The sequence below is a fragment of the Rhamphochromis sp. 'chilingali' genome, assembly GCF_963969265.1.
Source record: "Rhamphochromis sp. 'chilingali' genome assembly, chromosome: 14".
NCBI classification, from domain to species: Eukaryota; Metazoa; Chordata; class Actinopteri; order Cichliformes; family Cichlidae; genus Rhamphochromis; species Rhamphochromis sp. 'chilingali'.
This window is the reverse complement of record NC_137941.1, coordinates 26,399,918-26,424,212: the sequence shown is the minus strand read 5'-3', so window position 1 is coordinate 26,424,212 and position 24,295 is coordinate 26,399,918. Positions and strand designations below refer to the sequence as shown.

General features: G+C 40.2%; 1 protein-coding gene across 1 annotated transcript in view; it reads right to left on the bottom strand.

Annotated features, from left to right (window-relative positions):
- The window catches only part of dgkg (diacylglycerol kinase, gamma), a 185,885-nt gene that overhangs the window by 36,691 nt on the left and 124,899 nt on the right, over positions 1–24,295 (bottom strand). The window contains exons 20-21 of the mRNA XM_080902601.1: positions 19,719–19,783; positions 7,630–7,720 (exon numbers count right to left, since the gene is read on the bottom strand). Coding sequence (XP_080758727.1) covers positions 7,630–7,720; positions 19,719–19,783 — 156 coding nt within the window. The remainder of the gene's footprint in view (positions 1–7,629; positions 7,721–19,718; positions 19,784–24,295) is intronic.

The following is a 24,295-nucleotide window of genomic DNA, read 5'->3' as shown; positions in this document are numbered from 1 at the left end:
TGTTAGCTTTCTGTTATCATCTCTTATGTTAGCGGGTCGGTTTTGACCCGTGAATTAAATCAGCTATAAAATATACTAAAAACAATAAGTTATCATCCAATTTGTTTCTCATCTCTTGGTTACCTTGTTAGGCTTCCTTATCCATGAAAATGTTGGTTTTAATACTTTTGGTGTGGGCCTCTGGGTCTTTTTTTGTCACTATACCCCTCGATTTCAATTTAAAAAAATTTGTAAAATTAACCTCAAGAGAATCATATTAATAAATAAAAGGTTTCTGTGTTACCTGAGTATTACTGAGGGGTATAGGATACATCTCTTAAATAAATCTGTTTTATTGATTTTTTTCATTTTAAGATTAATAACTAAAATGACATCGATGGTGTTACGGGTCAATTTCGACCCATAGACATTTACATCAAGAAAAGACAAAAAAAGTTTGTTTTTTTCAGCAGTAGACCTTTAATATAAACTGAAAAAAAGAAAAAGTCCACTCCTCCTTTGTTTTGGTTATAGCCGTGGGTAATTGTGGGCTTTTTATCACTTCCCAATGATACAGCTTCACCTCAGTTTCCTTTGTGAAGTTCTTGTCCAAGGTCATATCTGGTAAAAAATAAAATAAAATAAAATATCACAGCTGATCTTGCAGTCCAGTGGTCATATGGAGGACCACACATTTTCATTGTTTCTTCTCAGGGATGCCACTCGCAGCTTTGACTGTGAAAATCTGTACATTCCAGGCATAGTTGGTTTTTGCATCACAGGCTTCCCAGATTTTTCTGCCGTTTTTCCCTGGCTTACTGGGTATATATTGCCGGAAGGTGCATTTTCCTCAAAAAGTGGACAAGACATTCATCCACTGTCACTGGCCCTGGGATGAACATCAGTGGAAGAAGCTGCACCCATCTCTCCCAGACATCCCTGATGGGAGCAAGTTTGTCAGACCTCGGTCTGGTCTCTCTGTTGTCAAATCTGAGGACTCTTGAATCAAAATGATATCAAATGTGTGAAGTGACATTGTTGCCCAGAAAATGTTTCTGCCTGTCGATGCATCCCATAGACGATCAGTGGCCTCATTGCAGCATCTGTACACTCCAGCAAGAACAATGAAAGCATCCAGGTATTCCTCATCATTTCGCCATGGACTTTTTTTTCCTTCAAGGTTTATCATAGTAATGATGATTCTTTCTAGTGACAATGGCATAAATATCTCAAAACATCTCTTGATGTCACTGACTTTGGTCAGAGCAAACCTTGTGATTCCAGGGGTCATTTTGATGACATTTGCAGCAGCTGCCCTGCCATGTACATCATGAGGTACTGAGCTCCAAAAGATCTTACCATTTTTGGACTTGAATCTTTCAGCAGGAGTAGCTTCAGCACCAGCGGCCTCCACCTCTGATCAGATGTGTCTGTGTCTTCTGGATGATAGTCCACATTGTCTTCCTCCTTAGAAACCTGCCCATCTGAATCGCTATGCTGCTCTGTGTCCTCTCCTTCATTTTCACCAAAAATATGATCCAGAACTTAGCTCACTGTGAATCTTCTTCTCATTTTTTGTATGCTGCAAATTGTAAATGTGCACTCTGGAAGTCAAATGGCCACTCAAATAGTGAATTCACCTCACATGCCCGTGTTTATTTTGTTTTGTTTTTGTGCAGGTATACTGCAAAAAACATGCAAAATAAGAATCCCCTAAAGCTCATATGATTAGGAGAGGCGCTTGCTGTAAGTGTTTTAGCTGACAGTGCACTTATGATTTCAGTTTTAGCTTTAATTATTGCTTTATACTCATAATATTATACCTGGGTCGAAACTGACCCTAACAACACAAAGGTCATAATTTCAACTAGGGCATTTTATAATTTAGTGAAAATAATTTTTTTTGTTTTATTTTGTAGAAATAGAGGTTCCTGACAAAGTCAAAAAGCCTTGATACAATAAACAAATGTATGTGATTTTTTTATGCATTTGAAATTTAAAATGGGTCGGTGCCGACCCTAACACGAGAGGAGGGTTAAGAGCCTTGGTGTCATCCTAGACAGTTCACTGTCCTATAAATCTCACATCAATAATCTCACCCGTTCTGCCTACTTCCATCTACGTAACATGAACAGATTGCTTCCTTCTCTTTCCACCCAGTCTACGTCCATTCTTGTCCACAGTCTTGTTACCTCCCGTATTGACTACTGCAATTCTCTTTTGCATGGTCTCCCCCAAAAATCCCCCCATAAGCTTCAACTGGTTCAGAACTCTGCTGATCGCATTATCACCAGAACCCCCTCCTACCAGCACATCACCCCTATTCTTCAGGAACTTCCTTGGCTCCCTGTGAAATTCCAGATAATTTTCAAACTTCTTCTGCTCACCTTCAAGGCCATTCATAACCTCGCTCCTCCTTACCTTTCTGACCTGTTAACCACCACTTGTTCTGCCCGTTCACTTCGTTCTTCTTCTTCTACCCAGCTTACTGTACCTTCCTTCCGCCTCACCACCATGGGAAGCAGAGCTTTCAGCTGCTCTGCTCCCAGGCTGTGGAGTGGAACTCTCTGCCCCCAGAAATAAGAAACATTGGTTCTCTCCCCCAGTTTAAATCCCAACTCAAAACTCATCTGTTCAAATCTGCATATTCACTGTGAATCCACTGTTTGTTAATTTTATCTTGTGCTTTTATTTTATTGTTCTTATTCTGCCATTGTTGTACTAAGTGTTTTATCATATTGTAAAGTGTCCTTGGGTGACTTGAAAGGCGCTCATAAATAAAATTTATTATTATTATTATTATTACCTCCTACAGAGCAGCCCGCGGGACACGGTCAAATGCGTTCGTCAAGTTCACATAACGCTGGTTGGGTAAACTCCCATGCACCCTTTAGTATCTTTGAGAGGATGAAGAGCTGGTCCAGGGTTCTACGACCGGGACGATAACCGCATTGTTCCTCCTGTATCTGAGGTTTGATTAACGAACAGCATCCTGACATAGACATTCCCGGGGAGGCTGAGGAGCGTGATGCCCCTATAGTTTGAGCACATCCTCCGGTACCCCTTCTAAAAGATGGGAACCACCACCTCAGTCTGCCAATCCAGAGGTACCATCCATGATCTCCAATCAAAATTATAGAGACTTGTCAACCAAGAAACCCTGCAACATCCAGAGCCTTCAGGAACTCAGGGTGAACTTCATCTACCCCAGGGGCCCTACCACCAAGTTTTAACTACTTCAGTGACCTCGCCAAAGGTGATCGGCGAGTTGTCCCCCTCATCCCCAGACTCTGCATCCTCTATGGAAGATGTACTACTGGGATTAAGAAAGTCCTCGAAGTTTTCCTTCCATCGCCTGACATCTTCAGTCAAAGTGAGCAGCGCTCCACCCACACTATACACAGTTCAGGTAGAGCACCGCTTTCCCCTCCTGAGTTCTAACAGTTTTCCAGAATCTCTTCAAGGGAGTCCGAAAGTCTTTTTCCATGGCCTCCCCGAATTCCTCCCACACCTGTGTTTTTGCTTCAGCCACTGTCTGAGCCATTTTTCACTTTGTGGACGGGTGGCTCTGTCAGTTGTCCCCAGCGCACTTTCACTATACATTTACGTGCCCCAGGTTAATCCAGCATCCTCCCCTGCCACCTCATCCAATTTACCATCAGTTGGTCATCAGTTGAAAGCTCAGCACCTCTATTCACATGTGTGTCTAGAAGATATAGCTGCAGAGGTGAATACATGATCACTAAACTGATCATCGACTTGTGGCCTAGGGTGTCCTGGTTCCACATGCACACCTGTGAAATGTGGCTTTATCTGTCCATTCTTGCCTTTGACTCTCCCTGCCTGTACATGTGTCTGCTGTTTACTCTACCCTGAGGGAATGCTCACATGTGAGAAGCTTCTACTGTGTGTTTACATGAAAGGCCTGCTTTGTAACTTGCACAGACAATCTCAGGAAGCACTTTGAGCGCTGGCTGCTGAAGGCTAAGGAGAAGAATATATTATGTGATCATTTCTGAGAGGCTACGGTACAAGAACAAGCTTTGAATGTGTTAAACAAATCTATTGTTTGGGTTTTTTCATCAAACTACCCACAGACTTGATGATTATGTTTTGAAGTCCTCGATGTGCAACTGTGCTGAATAATTCTGCTTTTAAACAGGAGCAGGGGGTATATAAAAAGTCATATTAAGCTTACATGAAAAAGGTCACGAGATCTACCAGCTCAGGTTTATTTGTTTCTCAGTTGGCTTGAATGTTTGATTAAATAACAGCTTGATATCCAGCTAGGACCACAGCTATAGGAAATTCTAACAAACACTCAGAGAGGAGATATATTTGACTTTTAAAAGAACATGTAGTACTGCAGTTACTGTTACAAGTTACAAGATTTGAGATTCATTTAACTGATTACGTTTTCACTAGAAATGTATTGCCTTGAGGTCAGGGTGACCTGTATCATTTGTTATTGTGTAATAATCTCATCAGGGTACCAGCAGTCTCAACTACTCTCATTTGTTGTTCTACTGGAATGAATTCCTTTAATTATTGCTAAATGTTCCTGAATTTGCCCACCACATCTACCAATTTAAATGTCAAAGGCAAATTCATTGTCATCACATTGGTTGTGTTGCGATCCAACTGTGATATTGCCACAGCCCCGTCACCATTTATACCACTACTAAATCTTTTCAAGTTTTTGCAGCATTTCCTTTTTATAAGCTTTCAATTTCTTAGGTTCTGCAGCAATATATCACTGAAACAGTGGAAAAACCTGGACAACTATCTTTAACCCAGCCGCTGAAAAACTGAGAGGTGCACAATCAGCTGAAACACCAAAGGGCAGCTCATAGCAGTGGATGCTACAATGGCATCAATGACATTTTGTTCCTAAACCTAAACTAAACTGGACACTAGGAAACACAGGCTCAAAACATGACGAGAGAAACACAAGACAAAGATGCGACGACGAGCAGGGGATGACAGAGGACTAAAATACATGACGGGGTAATCAGGAAACAGGAGACAGAAGGGAAACACAGCTGGTACTAATTACACAGACGAGACGGGGAACAGAGGCTGAACACAGAGCAGGACTGTCAAAATAAAACAGGAAGTACATAACAGACCAGAGACCTAGACTAGACACTGAACAGAGGGAACGCTGAGTACAGGGACATGAGCGACATGAGACACGACTGACTGGGGAACAAGAAGGCAAACACGAAGACATAACTAAACCTACACTAAACATGGGGGCACCAGAACGAAACCTAAGAACTGGAATTAAGAGAGCAAAGAAGGACTAGAGCGTTGGAAATACAAAACAGAAACCATGATGAAATCACAGATTAATAATAATAATAAAACAAATCAAAACATTTGGTTACTGACCCAGGACTGTGACAGTGTTTTACAGATAGTTGTAGACACTCGCTAGCTATGTCCCAATTCATAGGCCGCATCCTTCGGAGGCTGCATTTGAAGGCCGATCACGTCACAGCCAGGCGATGAAGGATGTCCCAATTCGAAGGCTGCTTCAAATGCAGCCGACAAATGTGTCCTTCATTTCCCAGAATTTGAAGGATGGGTCGGGTATATCCTTCGTGGACCAACCTATCCCAGAATTCATAGCGCGGCCCAGCCAATTCCAGTTTCCAACAATGGCGGCAGCTAGTTGGTTTTAGTATTACTCTTATTACTCTTTTTGGGTCACAAAATAAACTTTTCACATATTTTCAGGCGAGAATGGTGCTGTGTAAACTTCAAATATCTGCTCTATTTATTAAGACATCACATATTTGCAAAAGTGCTTTGATGTCTGTTACCGATAGCTCGATAGCTAACCGGGTGGTCAAGGCTCATTAGAGCCAGCGAGAATAGTGAACTCTCGGCACATCGTTTTCAGACCCCGTGCTGTCTTTCACTACTCAGGTTAAACATGATATATACGTCACTTAGATAACTTAAAAATGTTACTGTTTGGCTTTTTTCAATGTTTTATTTATTCCTAAGTAAATCGGTTTGACTGAGATTAAAGTTATAGTTTTCACACAGCTGAATGAATATCAAACTGAAAACTGATTAAACAGAAGTGTGAGATGGTCGAGAATTTACTCCAGTGTCCTGTTATATTTTAGATAGCAAGGAGCAGACGGCTGAGTTTATTAAACTCCACCGAGACAGTGGCGATGCAAATCTGAAGGCTAGACTGTCCCATTTCACAGCTTCCGGCCTTCTCGGTCTTCAAGGGACCTGACCCATGAAGACTGCGAAGGCCGGGTCCTCCGACGGATTCGGCCTATGAATTGGGACAAAACTACTGTTACAACTCTCCCCTGACTTCCTCCTTACATACTGATGATCTTCACTCCTCAGACTTTTGTTCCTGTTTCACTTCCTTAAGAATGGCTTGGTGATCAGCCAACTTTCCACTGAGACACTTTTCTGATGAAACTTCAGTGAACAGTAGATGGATCACCTGAAGGCCTAGATGCATTTCTCGGGTCGGCTGTCGGGTCTTTCTTTTGGTGTTGCTTAAGGACATAACTTTCATATTTCAGTTCATCTGCTGTAATTTTTTAAGCGTGACATTTCTTTCAGCCTCCACTTGTCCGGTTTCCTCAAATTGTTTAAGGACACAGTACACACTATGTTGAGATAGGCAGAGTTTTCAGCTAATAGCTATTTGGGACTCACCTTCTTGGTGCATAAAAATGAAAACTATTTTATGACTATTAAACTGTTACCTTTCATATTTTTCAAAGATTGAACTAAAGAATTGGGAACAAATGTGCTAAGTTATTCTTTGAGTTATGTGTCTTTCTATTGTTGAATGATTCTTAGGTCAGTGTTAAAAGGCTTAACAAATCATCAAACAAACAAAAAAATCAGGTACAAGAAAAGAAAATGAGTGACAAAACAGTCAATGTCAAAAGAAACACTTCTGAAAGACCTCTAGAAACCCCACAGAAATTTGAAATTTGCTCAAGACCACTTAAAAAATTACAAGAAAGTCTAGGAAGCAAAATATAAAGAAATGAGGGGTGGCTCAAATGTTTAGCACAATACTCTAGATAGTGGAATGACGTTTGATCTCAATATCTCATAACATGATGTAAACATGAGGTGTTTTTGAGTTGTGGAGGGAGGCAGTGGAATGTGAACCTTGTGGGCTACAGAGCTCGTTTGCATTTCTCGTCAGTGCCTTCTGATAAGGTATGTTTCTCATGTGTTTTCTCAGAGTCTTGCTGTGCTTTAAGCACCCAGGTGACAGATTATTCAGCGCTGTATGACAGAATGAGGCAATCAGTGACTTTATGGAGCATTAATCTGATGATGTGCTATGAATAGCCTGCCTCATTAATACGAGCAAACTACTTTGTTGTAAACTTCTGACACACTTTTTTTCTTTTTTGGAAAAACATTAAGTATCAGCTCTATAAAGAGTTCCACAGAAAGCCAAAGTTGTTGGTATCTATTGTAACAGGATGTTTCATATTTATCTTTTTTGATGCATCAAATATAGCATGTCTTCAGTATTTAAAAACAATATTCCAGTGTTTTTGTCATCTAACCAGCCAGTCACTTTCAGCCATTACTCATCAATTCCGCATCAGAGATAGCAGCTTTGATAAGACTGTGACTCACCTCCACTTCTATGCATTCGTTTAGTTTCTTGCAGGTGGCTGAAATGGTCTCAGTGGTGCCAAACTCAAAGTACCACAGCTTGTTCTTCATTCTGAGGAGTCAGAGGGGACACAGAGGACAGACATTTTCTTTTGGCAAACATATCAGATAATACTCCCACTTCATAAGTACTGTGTTTTGAGCCTACAGCACGATTTGTTCGGGTGCAGTGGACACATATTGAAGCTGTCTGCTGCCTTGAGTCATCTCACATTTTCTGACAGTTCAGGACAGCTTGTGGTCATGTGACCTTAGAGTTCAAAACTCCATCAATGCACCCTGAAGCTAGAATGGGGACAGTAGCATTGCCAGCATTTAATGCACAGAAAGTTGACCCCGCCATCTGTCAAACAGGCGTTCTGCTGTTCTCATCGAAACCATCCTGTGAGCTGCAACGTGAGCGTTGCCTCCGGAGGGGACATGGGGTGAAACATTGCTGGTGGTGGCTATAGTATCAGGGCAACCATTACTGTGATTCACAACATTCAAAGCAAACCTGACTGGGCCTGACTGAGCAAAGGTTCATTTCTGCCCTGCAGACGGATTTGTCAGAGGTGACCTGATGGATTTATTTATGTTCATATCTTCGTGTCATTCATTGCTGTTCTGTGACTGCATAGTGGCTGAATGATACGGTTTTCAGTCAAGGTGAAATATCTGCTTGATCAGTCTGGAAAGATGACCTCAAGTGCCCTTCACTGGTCCACAGGCAAAAACATCCTAATTTCATTCATTATTTCCTCTGGGGGTTTAATATGATCTGGTTACAAGGTGTGCTGTACAGGCGAGTCTGGTTCACCTTGCATAACATACCGTGAAATTAAAGGTAGCAAGAAGTTAGTTGCCTTCGTGATCACTGGGCAGTGTGGATCTTCTTCATACATGCTGTAGACGATCCACAGTATTACGGCACTAAATAGTCTGAAGAACTTTCAACCCTGTGAGTTCTAACAGTGTATTTATACTACTGAGTTAAATCTACAACATAGGTCTGTGCTAAACCCCAACCCCCCTGAAACCCTATACTGTTACCTAACATGCACTTCCCTAGAAATGTAACTACACATTGTGTCGACACAGCCCACAACTATTACGATTGGCCTGTTTAGTACTGTTGATTACTCCTGTACATTTGTAGATACTTTGTCTCTGCAGTTTTTCAATGGATTAGTGACAGAAGAATATATAATATAAGGATTCACAGATGTCAGCAAATTTCTGCAGGGAGATTGTCAAAACTATTGGAGTTGACCTGAAGGACTTTGCAAAGAGATGGAACAACTATGGTTGCCTCTGAAATAAAAATAAAGAAATTAACAGCAACAAAGAGTAGAGACCCGAGAAGGGAAAAGTCTCAGCATTTTATTTGTTTCTATCATGGCTGGTACTGTATATAAAACATATACACCGGGATACCACCACAAGCATAAATGCTGGCAACAGCATCAAACACACACACAAGTTATATTTTAGCTCAGCTGAGATTCATGGCAGGAGTCTAAATCAGCAACCAGTCATCTGTGTTGACACTAAACCTACGCCATTAGAATACGTCATTTTGTTCTTTTTAAATTGTTCTTCATACTCAGGTGACCAACAAAAAATAATAATTCTGACAAACACAATCCCCCCCGCCAAAAAAAAGTGGGGATACTGTTAAGGATTGGGGCCTATCACTGGTCATGACTTGTCACGATCACTACGCGTGAAGTACTAAACAAGGGGTTCCTAGAGCTTCTAGCTTTAACATAGATGGAAGATAAAGGATGACCCTGCATATTTATGCAATCACTAAAAGTGGTGCATGTTTAATGAAATCACAGTAGGTACACTGGTATGTGGAAATATTGCTTATACTAATAACATAGTTATTGACGCAACAGCGTTGTATAATGGAGGTATGACAGCACCAAGGTTAGGTGCAATCCTAGCCCAACAAAATAGGACATTTCAAGCAGAAGCTCTTTAGAAAAGTCTCAAAATTTAACAGAGCAAAATAAGAGACAGAACAATACTGAACAGACTTCAGACACAGCATTAAAATCTGTAATTACTCTTCATGTTCTTTAAAAGGTAGCACGATTGTCTTCAGCTGATACACTTGTTCACATGTTTTTCTTGCTGCTAATTGTCTTTCTGTGTCTCGCTCTTTCTCTTTCACCTTAATTCCTCCCCAGAAACCTCTGCTGCTGTCAAATCAGGGGATTATGAGCATATTTGAGATCACAATTAGGAACAGTTGTGATTCTCAACGAGGCGAGCTGCCTAACCTCATTAAGCTGCTTCCACTTGAGACAGCCTGTAAAAAAATGCAATTAACTCATGTCCCCCTCCCCCCTTATGGACAGCGAGTGCAACAGGGAGGCAGACTACTTCCTTAAGCCTTTCCACCATTATTCCCATGTTTCTGCACTAAACCTAATGCAAAACTACAACAAAGGGGATCGTAAATAGTCTAAAAAGTCTAACACTTTAATCTCTCATTATTAGTCTCCAGTTCAGCGTGTGCTGAGCCCTCAGTTGGCTTTCACAGCGTACTTGCAAAAAAGAGAAGTACTTATTAATTCTATTCAACTTTAACAAGTACTGTCTGGTTTTTAAGATGACACATCTCCTTCAGAGAAACCAAAAGATTCAAAGAGAGTGTGGCGAACAGAGATTGGTGGTGTAGTAAGGTACAAGGTGAAACTGTGCTGTTATGAAAACACAGTTCAGGTGCTTCACTACTTCAGTACTGCTCGGGGGCTCCAAAACCCTCACCAGTATACTGTGCCTTGGAGTTTCTTGCCCTTCCTGTCAGATAAGCATCTCTTTAAATCACTAATATGAAAAATGACTTTATGACCCCACCACGTCTTTTCAATCCCTCCTCCTCTCTCATACCGGTTGTGAAATCAGAAGGATACGAGGTCAGGGAGTAAAACTAATTAGCAGAGAATGTGTCCTGACTTTGAAAATCAGTGCAGACAAAGCCCAGTGCAGTCAGTGGTATACAGACATATAGATACTCCAATTTCTATATAAAATGGAGTATCTATATACTAAATTGGTTTTCTGCAAGCAGAAATTAAACCCTGTTGGTCTTAAACAGTGTGAAAAATAGAATAGAATAGGCCTTTATTATCATTGTATATGTCTGAACAGAGAAAATGCAAAACAATGGAAAGACAATACTCGAGCTTGATAAAGTAAAGAACTGAAGGCTAACACAATGCTGGCTGCAGTGTTTTTAGACAGCTGGTAAGAAGTTGCTGATATCTGATCTCTAATAATCCAATCAGGCGATCGGTGACCTAAAGCTTCATTGACCCATTCTTTTAGCTCGACAAAGCAGCTTATGAAGAGAGCTAATTATAGCTACATATACAAGCATATCAGGTGAGAAAATAGGTATATTTTTGGTGAGATATACACTTACACTCATCATGGACATGAATGTCAAGTCAAGTGGCTTTTATTGTCATTTCAACCATGTACAGTGTGAAACGAGACACCGTTCCTCTGAGACCCTGGTGCTACATATGACATATAACAGACAAACACAGGACTACGTAAAGTGCAATGTGCAAAGAATGCAAAAAACCCCAAAACAAGACAAGACAGTGCAACACTAGACAGAACAGGACGATACAGACACAAGACAGTGCAATGGAAATGTGCAAAATACTGAGTATTATGCAAAAAGTAACTTGTCATGTTTCTCATCATTTCTTTGAACCTTTCTTTTTCAACAGTGCATTGATTTTACAATACACATTTTTAATAACCTTAGAAATGTATTTCTTTTCATCAGAGAGTGACAGTTTGCATCTTCTTCCAGACCGTGGTCAGGTGATGACACATTCGAATAACTTGTACTTACATACAATTAATGATGAACTTATACTGTTGGAATCTGCAACTGTTTAGAAATGTCTCCAACTTGTGTTCTCCTTCTTAGATTTTCACTTGGACTTTCCGGTTGTTCAGACTGTTGCTCAATCTAAGTGGTGCTCTCAAACAGAAACTGAAACTACCAGTTGGAGCCAATCATGATCACTAACAAGAGGTTAACAGGTCTTGGCCTCATCAAATTAAAAGACACTGAGAACCCTCAGCACCACTTATTAAATGATTTAAGTGAGTGTATCTATCTGTTTGAGTCTACATACTTTTAAACCTATGTGGATTAGAGAAAGTCAAAAATAAATTCAAACTAGTGCACTCAATAAAAACGTATTCTGTACAGTCATTCCAACCTCAAAAAAAATCATTAAAATCCAGATATTACAACAAGTGCATGTAAACTACTCACCATAATATAGCAACAGTATTATTTAGACTTAGAAGAATGTCTTGTGTTGTATTATAAAACACACCGTTACTAAAAGGACTCTTACTATCACTGAAGTTAATTTAATATAGTGAAAAGAGAAGGTGGAAAAAGATCATATCAGTGAACATTTGTATCGATGTGGTTTTTAAAAAGAGAAAAACTTCCCCAGTGTGTTGTGAACCTTTGCTTGCGTACATGTATATCCTTGTCTGCACAACAGGAAGAGAGTGGATTTTCCCTCTGAACCAGGGAAAAAAAGAGGGGAGAGTGTAATAATAACTCAAAATAATTCAAAATTCACAAGTGGCGCATAAAAGGTTGGTAATTTGGAAGAAACAGGACAGATGGGAGCTTATTAGAGATGATAATATCATTCTGAATTGAAAGGATAAATCAAAGTGTTGCTCAGCAGCTGAAAGGGATCCTTTCTGCTTTTCCTTATTTCCCGTCGTATATTTTGAACTGTGAATCATGCAAAGCTACTCCAGTGCGGTCCAAAACAACCCGTTCTCACTCCCAAAGCGTAACATTTTACGCTAGGTGACAAATCGTCACCATATTACGTTTTCGGCTACCCACCACGTTCCTAAATGACGACCTCGGAAAAAAGAGGACATATGAGAACCGTCTGGACTGAATCTACACATGTTCGCTCTTTTTCTTCAAATCGCTTAGAAACACGCTATTTAACATCATTAAAGACCTGGTTAAGGTCAGGAATAAGGTTATGGTTAGGGCTAGGGATAAGGTTAGGTTTAGGGCTGGAATACAGGGCTGGAACGTCTATTACCGCGGGAGTGTCATTCACTGGATTCCAGCCATAACCCGCCGCGTACCATAAGAACGCCGAAGGTCTCCTTTCGCGTTCCTCAGGAACGCCGCGGGACGTGACAAAACGTCGACATGTTACGCCTCGGGAGTGAGAACGCTCTGTCCAAAAATAAATACATGAAGCTGAAAATGAGGAGAATTGGTGAAGTAGTATGCTTTTTTTGACTAAAGTGCAGCTAATAATGAGACTCTTTCTAAAATACATCAGAAACATATGCAAGCTTTCCCTAGTCCAGTTTCTGTATATTAATGTGCACGTTTGCACATTAAATATATTCATAATTTACTGGTGGTCATAATGCTTAACATGGTTATAATAATGTATATAATTTAGATACTATTGTTTCATCTCAAACTGTGAGGTAATTCTGAGGCTTTTTTCCCAATAAGAATAAAACATAACATTAACTGCTGAGCTGGTATTATTCAAAGAGGCCATAATGACAGTCAGCTAATACCAACTATACAGTGGTTTTGAAAGAAAGATGATTTATACTAATCCCTGAGATTTCCTTTCTGGATCTACACTGGCCAGATGTTCAAACTGGTAAAGCGCACAACCTTTGTGATCTTCTCATCATCAGAGGCGGGGGGGAGGGGGGGGGATTTCTGTATGAGATTCTCCGTCTCATGCAGACTTTCATTTCAAAAAGCCCTCAGCCCCCCAGGGCTAATGCCTCACATAATAAAGCCTGAACCATGACATAACTCTTAATACTAATACTTTTTGTTAAAGGAATGTTAATTGAACTTTATGACATTAACTATGTCACATCAAATCAGTGATTTTTTCCCCCTTTTTAAAGGTGTCACTGGAGCAAAACATTCCCAAAATTTACTGATGCCAGCTGTGCACCTGCGTAAATGAATGCCAAGCCAGGCAAAAACAGTTTCTGCAGTTCTATCGGGCTTGCGAGTCAATATCTAGTAGGACCACATTTATTCTTTGACTTAGCCTGAAAGCTTGTTGGCAAGCTTTCTTGTAATTCACTAAATAGTACACAGAAATAGTTCTCCAGGCTGCTTGAAGGATATTCTACAGTTCTTATTTTTCTTCACTGTCAAGATGAATCTGAGCTATTTCAAAAACGTTGACGTCTGGACTCTGGGCAGAGTAATCCATCACTGATAGTGTTCCATTTGTGTTTTTCTATTCAGGTATGACTGCGACTGAGAGTAACTAATTACTGATTACTTCCCCAAAAAAGTAATCCCGTTACTTTACTGATTACTTATTTTCAAAAGTAATTAATTACTTAGTTACTTAGTTACTTTTTAAAAACACGATTTACAACCTGAAGAGGTGATAAAGTGATAGATCTGTCAGCCCAATTCTACTTTTTCTACATAATTCATCATACAAAATGTAATCAAATGGAGAGGTCCCTTTTTAAAACTTGTTTTATTAGTTTTAATCTTTTAACTTTATGCATCAAGCAAAAATTTTATTATATGCAACATTCACTGACTGGAAGAAATTTGTTTAATATTTAAACCTATTTTCTGCACATTCCAGCACATAAATTTTTTTTTTTGTGTTTACACTCAGTCTTTCAAATAGATGCAAGTAAAACACAGCAGAACATAAATAAAGTCAAAGACTCAGCGGTCCTGTTGCTCTATTTTCACCTGTAAAGCAGGAGCAGGGTAGGCGGAGGTTTACCCTGGTGCAGGTGTGCCGCAGCGGTCAGTGGAAGGATACGGCAGTTTCTCTGTGAATTTCCCATTACGTGGTAGCGCACTCGGTGCTTGCTTGGAAGTTTAGGGGTTTTTTTTTCACTGTAAAAAGAAGTTTTCTTCCCATGCACAATGGACACTAATGTTTTTGTCACTTTTTATGGAATCAAACTTAAAGTAAGGTCAGTACTTCCACGCTTTAAACTCTGCATGCTCATACTCTCTCCAGTACTCGATATATGATCCACTGTTGATCTGCACACAGCTGTTGTCACAAACGTCGCACTTGCTTACGTCACTGTCATGAGACATTCTCGCAAAAAAAAATCACGGTTTTAGTAACGCAGTAACGCAGCGTTCCTACGGGAAAGTAAAGGTAATCTAATTAACGTTTTTGCAATAGTAATCCCTTACTTTACTCATTACTCGAAAAAAGTAATCGGATTACAGTAACGCGTTACTGCCCATCTCTGGTTATAATCTTACAATATTTTGTCGAGCAAAATTTTAAACATTTGGATTATGACTAGAACTAAATGACAATTTATTCAAAAGACAATGACTAAAACTCTAGATTTGCTGCAAATTTACCACTGCTTTTTATGGAACCAGTTCAAAATCAGCTCTGAACAAGTCTGCCTTAGTCACAAAAGGGGAGCACACATATAACTGATCTGAGGGGTCCACACGAATAAATATGAAAACGGCGTATACGTCTGAAAACGCTCCGCGTCCACACTATCGTTTTCATTCGTTTTCACAGACTCGTTCATTTACATTGAACGCTTACGTTCCAGTACTGCGAATGCGTGAAACGCAAGACGATTCGACCTGCCTCATTTTCGTCTGCCGTTTATTCACTTTCCGACTCTTTGAAACATCGCGACAAAATGTTGAGGAAAACTTTTTTAAATGGACTAACAATGAGTTGGAGTTGTTGCTGCGAGTAACACAAAAGTACAAAGTTGCAAAAGCGAGTGAGAAATAAAGAATTTGAAGAAAAGCTATCTGGAGCAGGTACACACTGATATTAATCGTTAATAGGGCTGTCAGAACTGAGAGCAAACAAAACAACTGCTGTATAATGCCCTCCACTCTCTTAGTTTAATTGGTCACATGACTGAATCCCATGATAAAATGTTTCATTGTTTTCGAAAATGCTCCGGGTTCGCTGTCCACACTGCGACGCGAAAACGTCGTTTTCAAATGTATCCGCTTTGGAGAGTGTTTTCCCAATGCTCCGTGTTCCTTGAGCGAACACGCCGTCTCAGTGTGGACGGGAGGCCAAAACGGAGAGAAAAGGATGCGTTTTCAAATGAAAATGTAACAGTGTGGACATGGCCTGAGTAAGAGCAGTTAGGATAGATGATTTATACTGCTTAAGTATTTTTAAAAAAATCACTTTCTAAACATATTATTTCCTCTCCTCCCTGAAAATGTTCCAGAATGGATAACACACATTTTTGCACACACGCAAAGACTGCATTGTCCACAGCATGAGAAATGATTCGCACCTGGGCTTCAGGCTCCTGGAGGTCTGGCTACTGTGACCATCAGATGCTGAGGTGTCAGGAATCACACATCCCCCTTGTCCCAGTAGGCCTGAGATAGTGGGGGATGGTTTGTGGTGCAAGTGTGTGAGAGAAACACATGCAGACAATGTGGGATTGTGACTGACAGGAAGTACAATAAAGCACTGAGCTAAGTGCTACATGTGGCTATGGGCCTCTCTCGCCAGGTCAAAGGTGATTTTATCATGCGCTTACCCACAGAGAAAGAAATAGCTGGGTCTCAACATTGACTCCTTTCAGTTTTAACTGCTGTAAACATGGAGGGGTGTTTACCCTGCCAAAACTTCAGTCACGCAACAATAGAACAGTTGCAGCTGTCCATCAACTGTCTTGTGCTCTGCTGCAGTACTGAAAAAGAAAATTCAAAGAAGAACAATAACCTCCAGCACCAGGCTTACTGTAAATATTGTACAGTAAGCTGCCGGAGCGTCACGGCACTCTCGCTTGGAGCTACAGTTTGATCTTTGCCACAAGAGGCTCTCAGAGCAATGGAGACAGTCAAAAGCAACATCCAAGAAGATTTTGTAGAAAAGCAAAGAGCTTTAAAGGTTACTGTGTTTAACCTCTGGGTTTATGTGGGCTAAATATGTCCCGCTGTCCACATAAATGCTTTACATCTTCTAAGTCTGCCTAATGGATCAAAGAGAGGGTCCGCTGAGAACGGCGGTATCTTTCTTTTATGATGCTGGAAACAGATATGGGACCAAGGATGGAAACTTCAGCATTAATTATTGAATTTCAAAGAGTAAACAAGCCATCTCTCTAGTACCCCTTCATACTCTCGCCGCTCCTCTATTTTTTTTCATTTTCCACAGTATGTCAGCTAATTAGCTGTGGAGTGAACCAGTGGAATACATGTTGTTGCCATCATGCAAACAACATGAAACACAGCCTGGTTCCCAAGTGACTGAGAGGCATTCAAAACAAGCTCCTACACTGAACTGAGTATTCAAAGTACAACTGCACATTGCGACGAAGGACGGCCGCTTTTACTCTCTAATTAACTTGTGATTTCAAACCTTCAGAGCAGCGCGTTCAGGGATTGTGCTTTTCGGCGCACTTTAGCACAATCACACATGGTCAACAGTAAACAAAGAACGGCTTTTAAGCAAACGATAGGTGCAGATCTTCATGCAGCCACACTGGGGACATTTTGCATAATTTGCTTTGAGAAACTTGAGAACGTTCTCACATTCATACACATCAGGCTACAGTAAAGACAACAAGCAAAGCAGGATTTCATCAACAGTCATTCCCCTCAGGGCAGCAGTTTATGTCTACAGAGGCTGATGCAGTCTGCTGCTGTTTGACTGTTCTTCTGAACGATTGCTTCACAAGTGTAGTAAAGGGTGCTGGACTGAAAAGGAAGCAGCTTTTTAAACATTTTGTTGCTTTTCGTGGGTCCATGAACACTTACTCTTTTGTGTGTGTAATTTCAATTGCCACGGATATAAAACTTAAATGCAAAATGTTCCTAAAGTGGCATTCGGTTTATGTTTAATTCCATGATATCACAATGAGTCCAATCAACCTCCAGGGCTAAAAAATGAAGCCAGTGCGAGGTACCAAAAACTAGAGTTCCTCTAATGGCCACACGGGCCTGGCTATAAAAGCAAGTCAGTCCCCACAGCTTTAAAAAAGATCAACTTCATAGCATCAAAAATTTATTACATTTATAACCTGATGCAATGAAATGTAATCTAGCTGACAGCAACCATCAGAAGATTGGTCGTAAAGGGATAGACGACAACATCAGTAAGATAAAGTCAGTCAGGGTGTGGAGTTTAAACAATGCTCACTTGCTACTAAAGTTTCCAAAGTGTGCAGAGAAGATATCTCACATACTATTACACCACCAACTGCAGCCTGGACCATTGATACGAAGCAGGATAGATCCATGCTTTTAAGTCGTTTACGTGGATCCTGAATGTTGCATTAGAAATGGAGACCAGGCAACCAATCTTCTGTCCAGTGTTAGTGACCACATGCTGCCCAAGTTTTCATTCTTAGTTTACAGGAGCAGCTTTCAGGTGTGATTTTCTCCTGCTGTCTTCCTCAAGGTTTGATGTTTCCTGCCAGGTAAATGACGCTCCGCAACGTGGTGACGTCATTCGGGGCGACTGGAATCGATAAGGGAATCGTTTGCAAAAATGGCAAACAATTCCAAGGAATTGAAACAGTGGGAACCGGTTCTCAACAAGAACCGGTTTTCGATACCCATCCCTACCAGCGACTGTAAATGTGTCCACAGAGTTTATGTATACAGCTTGTGAATCAAGATTTCAAGTGTTCGCTGATAAATTAGCACTGTGGCCCCCAAAAACAAGGATGGCAGCAGCAATGACACAACTGAGACTTCAAAATGCAGAGTTGATGTTATGGGGGCTATGTCCATCTTTTATATACAGTCTATGTTTAAAAAGAGATAGATCAAATTTGTGAGTAGCCTGTAGTTTGAGGCAGAGGGTATTTTACAAGGGAATAACTTCATTTTTCTAATTGTCTACTGTTTGTCTTCTTTATTCTGTGTTTGACCAGATGAAACTTTACAATGGGTCACAAAGGCCACTAACACAAACATTTTCTTTATCTCAACAGAAATTGTTCTAAGATAGAGAAGTCAGACAATCCAGTGGCACTCTGGTTTTAAATGTGCTATACAAATAAAGTTGCATTGTATTGTATGTAATGCTATTTAATTGTCTGATGGTGGATGCTGGTGTAGTGTTGATACTACAAAATTCCAAACAGAGCCTGTCAGAAGGCCTTTTGCATCGCTACACTTATGTTAAGAAAACAGTAGTTTTTTTGAGATGGTCACACAGTCTGTGTGGCTGAGACCTGTGATATTTACACAGTGCCTTATTGTTATGGAAAACAGAAAAGTGCGCCCCACAATAATTTCACACATGGGGCTAAGGTTAAGAATTTTTTTCTCAACATGCATAAAAGTTTGATATATAAATTCTGATGACGTCCTCAAGCTGCTCTCAGACTCCAATCCTGACTTTGTCTCATTTACATGTCTTCCTGGTGTGGTGAGATTGAATTCATCCATCTGAACCAGGCGATGGTATTTCATCAACTCTGGATCATCGTGACTCTCTCTTCTGACATCTCCCTCTCTCTCATCAGGCTGAGGCGGCCACCCAGATGATGTAACTATTAATTAGGCAGCTGAGCTTTTGTTGTCCTGGCCTGCCATTTTAAAGGTGTCTTCTCTACCATGAGAATGATTCAACTCCCATTTACGTCATCACAGTCTCCCTCACTCATTTCTCCTGCTGGATGTCTAGATCATTTCATAATTAGTTGTGTGCTCGAACGAGTAAACATTAGAAAATAAAATGAAGAAATTAAAAGCATAGATCCTGGAGTACTCTACGCAGAGTTTATGCAACTCTTCTAGCTCAGTCCCTTTTAACTCAAATAAGGCCAACACCGCCAATATATCGACCCCTCTCTGCAGCAGGTTTTGGTCTGTTATCGATCGGTGACAATTATGGAGTACGAAACTGGGTTTCCAGATTAAAGTGCTAGGTCACTCGTTATTTATGAGGGTTTTTTATCAATTCATGGTATGAGGTTGGGTGCAGGTAAACTAATTTTTGCAGTAGAAAAATATTATGCTAAATCCCACTAAATATCTCACTAACCTGCTGTTAAACTTCTCAGGGTGCTTCTCACGCATCAGATGAAAGCGATGGGCGATTGAGGCATCCTGGAGGAGAAAACAGAAAAGACATTGTGAATTTAACCTCACGTGTTATTACAGCTGGATAAAGGTCAAATGCAAACTTAGCTTTGTGCCAGCATAAAAAAAGGTGTCATACATCAGTCATTGTTTGTTTTTAGAATAGGCATGAGAACAGAAATGCTACTGGTTCAGTCAGTAAAAACTGAGACGGAGAGTGTACCGCTACACTCATCAGCCAATTACTGTACTCACTCCACTCTGTTCTACCAAATATACAACCATGTCATAAAAGGATTTCATAACTTAACCTTCATTGTAGTTGCATATTTACTGCTTTACCTATACATGTCAATTACCTGCACCTGACAAAAAAACTGCATGTTTGATTTGGCCTTTTTACCCCAGATACCCTCCATGATGCAACTCCAAAGGGGGATTTCCAGCTGGAATTAATCCAGCAACCGTTACCAAGCAAATGTGTTAACCACTACATCACCGAGCCACAACACTGATACAAAATACAGCTTTTAAATGATTTCATTTATGAAGGGGAAAGGATCTAAACCTACCTGGTCCTTCATATAGCTCTAGAGAAATTTTATCCCACCTCTCTTTGAAGAATTTTGAAAATTCAGTTTTGTTTTTTCTTTTGTTATTGTTGTTGTTGTTGTTGTTTTTTAGCATTAACAGTCTGTTTGAGGTCATGCCAGGTCTGTTTAAATTTGTTGTTTCAGAGCAGAATTTGCTGGTTTGTTTCAGTTCAGTTTCAGTTCTGCTGAATAAGCCAGAAAAACACAAACCGATATTCTCGGATATTCTCGTTCAGCATTTTCTGATAGAGAGCAGACTTCATGGTTGCATCAGTCATGGAAAGTCATCCAGATCCTGAAGCAGGAAAGCAGCCCCAGACGAACACCATACCATCACCATGTTTGTTTCCGCCAGACACGACGAGACTCCAGACTGCTCCAGAAATGTCAACTTTTGTAACTCCACAGAATATTTTCCCCAAAGTCTTGGGGATCGTCAAGATGTTTTTGTGGCAAAGGTGAGATGAATGTTTGTATTCTTTGTGGTCAGCAGCCGTTTTTGCCTTTAAACTCTCCCATAGGTGCCATTTGTGCCCAGTCTCCTTCTTATTGCTGAATCATGAATACCTAACCTGAGACATCTGAGATCTGCAGTCTAGATGTTGCTCTTTGTTCTTTTGTGCCGTTGTGGATGAGTCATCAATGCATTCTTGGAGTCATTTTGCTAGGCCAATGTTAGAGCCGTATTCAACAGAAAACTAGCTAGTTTAATCAAAAGTTTCCAAGCAAGCTAAACTTCTTCTCTTTACTTTTTTCATTTCATTTTCTATATTTTAAATAGGAAGCAATTAATTGACTGAAAGAGGAAAATAAGTGGCAAAGTAATTAGTAATAGAAATAATAGTTATTTACATCTATTTACATACCAATTTCTCCCCACTTGAAATTGCTGTGCATGAAGACAGTGTTTTGATCAAACAATAATTTGATCCAACCTACCACAATAACCCTTCCTATTTCCTGCTGTAATTCAGTCTACAGAGCACAAAGACACTGAGGAGTATAAAGCTAAGGCTAATGACACATTACAGCACTGATCTGAGGGTCACAAGTTTACTGAAGCTGGTCTTAGACCGGACCCCACCTTCCTGCCCCGTGTATTTAACCCCTCACCTCTGGGCCAAACCCCTGATCAGTCACAAGAGCAGCCTCAGTATGACCCCTTTAAATAGGCAAACAAACAACAGCAGCCGCCAGCAGAGACATAATTGATGTTTGCCATGTGAAACTAAGAAGAAATGATATTGTCCTCTGCTCATTTTGATTCATTTTTCACAGCCTGACAGTCACAAGAGCCCCTGATAGTGCTTTATGTTAAAGTACACAGTTTTGTTTCTTTTTACCTCTTAAAACAACTCAAATACGTCCATCATATTAACTCTACAAGCCAGATAAATAACAACAATGGCAAGTTCAATTAGCACTAAGACTGCAGACGCTCAAAAATACCATAAACCCGCAGCACGCACAGAACACGCACAGATTTGATTGCATGAGATCTGTGACACAGAGCAGTCCTGATCTGAACTTTGAGCTTGACCAGAGCTTCTTCTGCTCCACTAAAGCCTGAGGATCGTCTTATTTTATTAACAAAACCTTATATGGGACTGTTTGGATAGCAGGATGTGTCGCCTTTACAGATGTTAAAGTAATACATACGATGTTTAATAATTGACTATCTTTCGATTGACATAGCATTTAGCCTTGAGGATGCTACACTGATGTTAAAAAGAAGAAAAAGAACAACACGCTGGTTTGATATATACCGTTGGAGTTACAGTAAGAGCAAGATAAAAATAATCTGCAGTATTTACTCAGACACAATGTTCATCCTCTAGTTCACATGTAAATATAATCCCTTTACAGCTTATTTGCATGTTATTTTCATGCTGCCAGGCTTCTCATTTAAAGCAGTTTTTCCACTTAAATATTGTAAATAACAGTTCAGCACAACACACATGTAAATGAAAAGTTAATACTCTCAATGCCCTGCAGCTAGAGAAGATGCAAATGAGGGGAAAAAAGTCCCTGACAGAAGTAATGACCAGTTTTACCGACCAAAACGTGGCAGTAATGATGCACTGCTACATTAAACATGTTACCTTTACCAAAGGACAGAGAGAGAGCGAGAACAGATCAAGAACAAAAACAACGCAAATTCTTTTACAACAGATACGGTGACGCTCAGTGAGTAAATATACCAAAACGATGCATCTACATGGGTTTGCATGAAGGAGTGTGTGCGTGCCTGCAGGGGTCCTTTGCTTGCTGCCTTTCTCTGAGTATAGTTGTAGTACATTTCTACATGGTCTGAGTTTGTGCCTTTGATTATGTGAAGATGGTGTGCAGTGGAAGACCTAAACTGTGTGGAGCAGGGAAATTATTTTACTGCTATTGTTAAATAATCATCATTATTACCATTGCATTAATAATATAATCTGCAGTATGATCATTGCTTTAACAATGTAACAGATAGCTTTAAGAAGGCTTTAAGGTTTTATGCATACAGGTATTAAATTAACTTTGTATTCCAGGTGCAGTTATAACTATTTTATACATATTGCATATCTGTGCTTATTTGAGTTGATGTTCAGGTTCATTAATGGTCTAAAGCTTCACCTAGTGAGAGTGTCTAGATGATCCATGCTGAGGGAAAACTAGAACATAGAAGGAATTGCAGTACATGCTTACACAACAGTTCATTTTAATATCTTTTATATGTTCATATTCTTGTATTAAGCTTTTAGTAGGGGTTCTTGATTAAAACATTTATTTAGTAGAAGACATACATATAGTCTCAGTGAGCCTCTGGTCTAGTGAAAGGTCAGAAGTGCAACAGGTGAATTGAGAAAGAGCATTTGAGGACGAGACACAGACAGTTAGTAGGTGAAGAGGTGACACAGAGAGCATGTGAGGTTGTGACACACACACATGAGTTAGATTTATTTAGAGGAGAGAGAGATTAGTCATGTCTGGATTGTAACGGTGAAAGTGTCTCGGTAAAAGAGGAACCGTCCTTGTCTTCTCGGCAAGAAAGAGGAACTGAAAGGTTGACCGGAGGAATCGGCCATGAAAATAGAAGATGATGTTCTGTGTTAAAGGTCATTGTGGTGTTGATTTGACGTATGTATAAAATGTATCTGTGACGCATGAAGGGGCGTCAGTAAATCAAACCCTGATGCTATAAAATATCTGTTTATGCTTTGATTAAGTTGAAGACTACTTGCTGTCTGCGTACAGAGTTGTCTTCCCACACGTGTGTATTCATTAAAAATCATTGTTTGACCAAGAGCTTCTGGACCAAGGGTGGTTTGTACTCTCCTTCCTCAATTTTGAACCTTAACATTTGGGGGCTTCGTCCGGTGGTTGAGGAGGGAGAATTGGAGGTGTAGATGGAGAAATTTGGTCTTAGGTGGTCTGACGGGCAGACATGAATTCCAGTGGTCGAAGTGAGTGGGCATAAGCCGGCTTATCCAAAGGTAAGGCACTACCTGTTGAATTATTTCCAAAGTGTGCCAAATTGGATATGATAAAATTTAAGTCTACTCACTGAAGTTACTGGTGGATGTCTGTTTTGATTTTGATGAAAAATCTCATGAGTTGAAGCAGTTAGAGTTCTGCTAAGAAGAAATGAAAGCAGTTAAAGTCTGCTAAAGCAGTTAGAGTCTGCCAGGAAAAGTTTAAATACTGGGTTGAAGTCCCAAAGAAATTGAGTTAGAGTCTCAAGTAGTTTGGTAGGGAATTTGGTCATTTTGTGGGTTAAAGTCCCGGTTGGTCATTAGGTCAGACCTTGGTTGGTCATTTTGTGGGTTAGAGTCCCCATTGTCCATCAGGGTAGATCTGCCTCAGTCATACACTTGTGTTGGGTGTTGATTGTTGTTTCAAAGTATTATAAATTATTCTAGGACGGCAGTTAGAGTCTGCTAGGAAGTGCAGTTCTCGGAGG